Raw genomic sequence first — 7,352 nt, forward strand, 5'->3', positions numbered from 1 at the left:
TTCATAGAATCACAGAATATCAGGGTTGGAAGGGACCTCAGGAGGTCATCTAGTCCAACCCCCTGCTCAAAGCAGGACCAATCCCCAGTTTTTGCCCCAGATCCCAAATGGCCCCCTCAAGGTTTGAACTCACAACCCTGGGTTTAGCAGGCCAATGCTCAAACCACTGAGCTGCTGTATTTGGTTCGGTTTAGGGCATACGTAGGCCCCAGTCCCGCCAGCCCTGCAGCACGGGCATAGTCCTATTGGCCTCAAGGGCGCTAAGTGTGCCTGGCCCCAAGTGTTTGCAGGATCTGGGCCCGAGCAGTGCAGATTTAATATATCGGCTTATCGGTGTGACCTCAAGAAGTTTTTATTTTGCAATATGTTTGCTCTTACATTTTATTTAGGAGGTCCGCTACTCCACTCTTGTAAAGGTACCTACATGCGATTTATTCACACATACAAACCATCTTACCTTCTGCAACAAATATCACAACTCTCATAGGTTACTGCAAAGTATTACCTCCAAAATTACATAAATAGTCATTTAATGGTTCAAAAACAGTTTTACAGTTTTGAAATCTGAGTAATTTTCTGATTTTGTAATTAACGCACATGATCATCAAAATGTATGTGCACATTTAATTTTTTGTGTAGTAATCAAGTTGACTTGTATATAATGTGCATATTGTTATTTCAGTTCTCTTTCCTGTGGTACTTGTCTATGGTACTTGTCCGTAGATTGTGTACTCCTTAGAGCCAGGACTGTCTTTTTTGAGTATTTGGAAAATGCCTGGCACATAGGCACTATGATAATTAATTAATGTAATGACATCGATATAGAACACATCACTGGACATCAGCAATACCAGGAGGGATGAGCTGGAGTACCGATGAGAAGCGCAGTCAGGAAAGTAACTGAAATATTTTCCTTGTGGATTGTATTTTCTAAATGGACAACCTACCTAATTCTCAATTACTGAGGGGGACTATCTCTACTCATTGATATATTTTGCTTTCCACAACCAAATCTCTGTACAACTTTTCATGAGTGATGTGCTCAAGTATTTGGATTCTAATATCTAAACTGTATTGTTAAATCTATTCACCTATATTTGGGTTATTGTTGATTATATACTCTTTGTAGCATATGACTTTTAAAAACACACTTTGTATTTGTGGATAATCTAAGCACTATACCCAGATATATAGACACTCTTTTCTCAACCTACGTATTATATAATTTTTTTAACATTAGCTTTAATAGAAAGCAAAAGCATCTTATGATCAGTGGTTTAGCAACAAAACTAAAAACTGGTATCAGTTAAAAAGTTTATAGCACATTGTGTTATGTTTATGATTTATTTGCACAGAAAGAAATTTTCTCTTCTTAATAGCTACATATAACCCCCGTCAAGTAGAATGAGAGTCACTTGCATGTAACCAAGAGACAATTAACTCCTATATTAAGAGACCCTTACATTGCTATTTGGGTAACTGGCAAAAGTGTGATATGAACAAAACCCGATAATAATGTTTAAAGAAAGAAATGCCCCATAATCCATCTTTGCCTTAATAATTAAACTAATCAGACTAACCTCCATAGCTATCATCTGGGATTCTTCATTGAAATTCATGTTTGCAGCAATCAATACCTGAGTGTCGCAAGAAATACAGGAATTATTAGTTGTATTATAATCGGATGTACACATTTAATGCTTATGCACTGGTCATGCAACAGACTCCACTAAGGCACACTTCTGCACCCATGTGGACCCTATTAACTTAAAGTGACACGTTAAAATATTTAACACTTCAAAAAATGGTTTTACGGTTTTGAAAACTGAGTAATTTCCTCTATTTGTAGCCAACTCACAAGACATTCAAAATATATCTTCAAGTTTATTTAATAATTCCCTATCAAAGTGAATCAAATTGACAAATATAAATTGTATACAGATTGCCTATTGTTGTAAATCATATACAAACTGCCCATTGTTAGTCCACATAGAGTGTATTGCAAGATTGGCATCCCTTTCTTCTCCCTCTTAGCTGGGTTCACTTTGCATTTCTCTCTTGCCAAATCTGAAATTTACAGATGTGTCTAAAGCTTTGTCTACATGATGAAGTTGTAGTGATTTAACTCAAATTGTTTAGAAAATGATTTAGCTAAAGAGCTGCCACCTCCTTGTGTTGTAACTACTATTTTGGTTTAAGAGCTCCTAATATCCATTCAGTTTATGTCAGCAGGGAATCAATTTCAGCTAAATCTGTTTAAGGCACTCTTAAACCCAAATGAGAACTCAGATTATATGGTTGCAAGCTGTATCTTGCTCCATTTCTGCATAATCCTCAACACCAGATCAGAGATGAATTCCCTCCATAGTAGCTCAGAACACATTACTGCTAAGCATAATGACATAACTGAAAACTGCAACTTCTTTGCACCATTCACATGAAATATATTTCAAGGCCTACTAATATTACATTGAAAAGTTATAGCATTTGAATATATAGCACATAAATATCACTTTAGAAAACCAAATTAAATAGTCCTGTGTGTAGGCAAAAGTGACTAGGGAATATCTTATATAAAAAGGTCCTTACCATAACTGTTCTAATATTTCTTGAAATTAGTTGCCATAGCAGATGTCTTTAAAAAAGTATAATGCATAATTGAATGCCTTTATCTATACTAGAATACAAGAGATTCAAAGTTATTCAGTAGCATAAGGGTTGTCTGTCTAGACAATTTAAAGCTGAAAACAGAAATACACTGGAGTATCACTAACTGCAGTTTTAAAATTAAATTACCTTGAGAATCCTTTATAAAAGTCACTTTGAGGATTTCTGCTTCTTACATTTCTCTCTTTAATGAAAAATGGAGAATGTGGGGATTTTTAAAAAGATCCAAAAGGGAAACAATTGAGTCATACCTGGGTTTTCCTAGGCGGTACTTCTGAAGTTGCAGTCAACAGTCTGGCATAACAAAAATGCCCATCTTAGCAACAAGGTTGCTAAGGAAGGTCACTGCAATTTGTTTTTAAAGGGACAGAGTCAGGAAATCTTTTCCTGGTAAGTAAATGCAGAAAAACCTACGCTTTTTAAAAAATTTTAGTAAATTCAGTCAAAGGGAAGGGAAAGTGGTAATATATAGGAAATGATTATTCGCCCAATTCTGTATGCACTTACACATGTGAATAATCATATTCACTTCAGTAAGACTATTCACGTGTACTTCCTTGCAGGATTAGAGCCAAATTGTGGACAAAAAAGTGACACCCCAATATAAATCAAGATTTGGGACTCCTATTTTCTCCCTAGTCCTTAAACTGGAAAAAAAAAAAAAAAAAAGATTGTATGTTCCTACATTATCTCAGAATTGATTTTAACTGGGGTTACAATTATTTTTTTCAAATGGCAGAGATGAGAAAAGCTTGAGCATGCATATTCACCTATATCCTCCTCCAGGTCAAGCCCTACTGTTTTCAGATATTCATAGATTCATGGATACTAAAGTCAGAAGGGACCATTATGATCATCTAGTCCAACCTTCTGCACAATGCAGGCCACAGAATCTCACCCACCCACTCCTGCAAAAAACCTCTCACCTATGTCTGAGCTACTGAAGTCCTCAAATCGTGGTTTAAAGACTTCAAGGAGCAGAGAATCCTCCAGCAAGTGACCCGTGCCCCATGCTACAGAGGAAGGCAAAATACCTCCAGGGCCTCTTCCAGTCTGCCCTGGAGGAAAATTCCTTCCTGACCCCAAATATGGCGATCAGCTAAACCCTGAGCATATGAGCAAGATTCACCAGCCAGATACCCAGGAAAGAATTTTATGTAGTAACTCAGATCCCACCCCATATAACATCCCATCACAGGCCATTGGGCCTATTTACCATGAATATTTAAAGATCAATTAATTACCAAAATCATGTTATCCCATCATAACATCTCCTCCATAAACTTACCGATTTTAATCTTAAAGCCAGATAGGTCTTTTGCCCCCACTGCTTCCCTTGAAAGGCTATTCCAAAACTTCACTCCTCTGATGGTTAGAAACCTTCATCTAATTTCAAGTCTAAACTTCCCAATGACCAGTTTATATCCATTTGTTCTTGTGTCCACATTGGTACTGAGCTTAAATAATTCCTCTCCCTCACCGGTATTTATCCCTCTGATATATTTATAGAGAGCAATCATATCTCCCCTCAACCTTCTTTTAGTTAGGCTAAACAAGCCAAGCTCCTTGAGTCTTCTTTCATAAGACAGGTTTTCCATTCCTTGGATCATCTCTGTAGCCCCTCTCTGTACCTGTTCCAGTTTGAATTCTTAAACATGGGAGACCAGAACTGCACACAGTATTCCAGGTGAGGTCTCACCAGTGCCTTGTATAACGGTACTAAAACCTCCTTATCTCTACTGGAAATACCTCGCCTGATGCATCCCAAGACCGCATTAGCTTTTTTCACAGCCATATCACATTGGCAGCTCATAGTCATCCTATGATCAACCAATGCTCCAAGGTCCTTCTCCTCCTCTGTTACTTCTAATTGATGTGTCCCCAGCTAATAAGTAAAATTCTTGTTATTAATCCCTAAATGCATGACCTTACATTTCTCACTATTAAATTTCATCCTATTACTATTACACCAGTTTACAAGATCATCCAAATCTTCCTGTATGATTTCCCGGTCCTTCTCTAAATTGGCAGTACCTCCCAGCTTTGTATCATCCACAAACTTTATTAACACACTCCCACTTTTTGTGCTGAGGTCAGTAATAAAAAGATTAAATAAGATTGGTCCCAAAACTGATCCCTGAGGAACTCCACTGGTAACCTCCCTCCAGCTTGACAGTTCACCTTTCAGTAGGACCGGGTGTAGTCTCCCTGTTAACCAATTCCTTGTCCACCTTTCAATATTCATATTGATCCCCATCTTTTCCAATTTAACTAATAATTCCCCATGTGGCATGGTATCAAACACCTTACTGAAATCTAAGTAAATTAGATCCATTGCGTTTCCTTTGTCTAAAAAAATCTGGTACTTTCTCAAAGAAGGAGATCAGGTTAGTTTGGCGTGATCTACCTTTTTTAAAACCGTGTTGTATTTTGTCCCATTTACCATTGACCTCAATGTCCTTAACTACTTTCTCCTTCAAAATTTTTTCCAAGACCTTGCATACTACAGATGTCAAACTAACAGGCCTGTAGTTACCCAGATCACTTTTTTTCCCTTTCTTAAAAATAGGAACTATGCTAGTTATTCTCCAATCATACGGTACAACCCCTGAGTTTACAGATTCATTAAAAATTCTTGCTAATGGGCTTGTAATTTCATGTGCCAGTTCCTTTAATATTCTTGGATGAAGATTATCTGGGCCCCCCGATTTAGTCCCATTAAGCTATTTGAGTTTCACTTCTACCTCAGATATGGTAATATCTACCTCCATATCCTCATTCCCATTTGTCATGCTACCATTATCCCCAAGATCCTCTTTAGCCTTACTAAAAACTGAGGCAAAGTATTTGTTTAGATATTGGACCATGCCTAGATTATCCTTGACCTCCACTCCATCCTCAGTGTTTAGCGGTCCCACTTCTTCTTTCTTTGTTTTCTTCTTATTTATATGGCTATAGAACCTTTTACTATTGGTTTTAATTCCCTTTGCAAGGTCCAACTCTACTTGACTTTTAGCCTGTCTCACTTTATCCCTACATGGTCTGACCTCAGTAAAGTAGCTTTCCTTGCTGATCCCTCCCGTCTTCCACTCCCTGTATGCTTTCTGCTTTTTCTTAATCACCTCTCTGAGATGCTTGCTCATCCAGCTTGGTCTACAACTCCTGCCTATGAATTTTTTCCCCTTTCTTGGGATGCAGGCTTCCGATAGCTTCTGCAGCTTTGATTTAAAGTAATCCCAGGCCTCCTCTGTCTTTAAATCCATAAATTCTTCAGTCCAATCCACTTCGCTGACTAATTTCCTTAATTTTTGAAAGTCAGCCCTTTTGAAATCAAAAACCCTAGTTGCAGATTTATTTTTGTTAATCCTTCCATTCAGTTTGAACTGAATTAGCTCATGATCACTTGAACCAAGATTGTTCCCTACAAACATTTCTTCTATGAGGTCCTCACTACTCACCAAAACCAAATCTAAATGGCATCCCCTCTTGTCGATTCAGCAACTACTTGATGAAGGAATCTATCAGCTATCGCATCTAGGAAAATCTGAGCCCTATTATTATTACTAGCACTCATCCTCCAGTCTATATCTGGGAAGTTAAAGTCTCCCATGATCACACAGTTTCCATTACTATTTACTTCATTAAAAACATTAAAGAGGGCTCTATCCATATCCAGATTAGATCCCAGCGGTCTATAGCACACCCCAAGCACTATCCCAGGGGAGGCTCTAATAGTTTTCTTCCCCAATGTAATTTTTGCCCAGATGGACTCTGTCTTATCCACTCCATTGCTTCCTATTTCTTTACATTCTACCTCATCATTGATATACAATGCTACTCCACCATCTTTACCTTAATTTCTGTCTTTCCTAAACAGCACATACCCTTCAATACCCGTACTCCAGTCATGACGACTATTCCACCATGTTTCTGTTATCCCTATAATATCTGGTTTCACTTCCTGCACCAGTAGCTCTAGTTCCTCCATTTTGTTACCTAGGCTCCTCACATTGCTGTACAAACATCTTAATTTTTGCTGTTTGGCCTCGCTCGCATTCTGTACCATGTTAGGCATGGTAATTCTACAGCCAGTATAACCTATTAGATGTATTCACACTGCCCTTCCTCCTTATATACATTCTCCTACCCATGGCTGTATCCTTTCTTACTTCGTTTTCTTCCCTCTCAATGCTAAAATCCGGCGTGGAGATTACCTGGACATCTCCCAACCATCTCCCCCAAATTCCTAATTTAAAGCTCTCTTAATCAGTTATGCTTGCCTCCATCCTAGAAGTCTATTTCCTTCCCTACTCAGATGAAGTCCATCCCGAGAGAACTGTCCTCTGTCCATGAATGCCTCCCAGTGGCCATACATCCCAAAGCCCTCCTTATAGCACCACTGCCTCAGCCATCTGTTGATAGTCATAATCTTGTTACACCTTTGTTGCCCTTCTCTAGGAACAGGCAGAATCCCACTAAAGATCACCTGAGCCTCGATTTCCTTACACGTCTTCCCCAGCCTAGCATAGTCTCCCTTAATACTTTCCAGCAAGAATCTAGCCGTATAATTTGTTCCCCATGAAGGATAATTAGGGGATTCTTTCCTGCTCCCTTTAGGATCCTTTTCAACCTCAGGTCTACATCCCATATCTTAGCACCTGGAAGACAGCTCATCCTTCTATTCT

At 38.5% G+C, this 7,352-nt stretch overlaps 1 protein-coding gene across 6 annotated transcripts in view; it reads right to left on the bottom strand.

Moving 5' to 3' along the window:
- CC2D2A (coiled-coil and C2 domain containing 2A) overlaps window positions 1–2,947 on the bottom strand; it is a 132,399-nt gene extending 129,452 nt beyond the window's left edge. For 3 of the 6 annotated variants that reach the window (XM_073342476.1, XM_073342473.1, XM_073342475.1), the window contains exons 1-2: window positions 2,797–2,811; window positions 1,581–1,637 (exon numbers count right to left, since the gene is read on the bottom strand). In XM_073342476.1, the coding sequence (XP_073198577.1) occupies window positions 1,581–1,619 (39 nt within the window). In that variant the 5' untranslated portion in view covers window positions 1,620–1,637; window positions 2,797–2,811. Of the gene's footprint in view, window positions 1–1,580; window positions 1,638–2,796; window positions 2,813–2,918 lie in introns of those variants that run through there. The other 3 variants (XM_073342474.1, XM_073342471.1, XM_073342472.1) reach the window with 2 other exon arrangements.
- Between the last annotated feature and the right edge of the window lie 4,405 nt (window positions 2,948–7,352).

This window comes from Lepidochelys kempii, chromosome 4 (assembly GCF_965140265.1).
Source record: "Lepidochelys kempii isolate rLepKem1 chromosome 4, rLepKem1.hap2, whole genome shotgun sequence".
Classification (NCBI taxonomy): Eukaryota; Metazoa; Chordata; order Testudines; family Cheloniidae; genus Lepidochelys; species Lepidochelys kempii.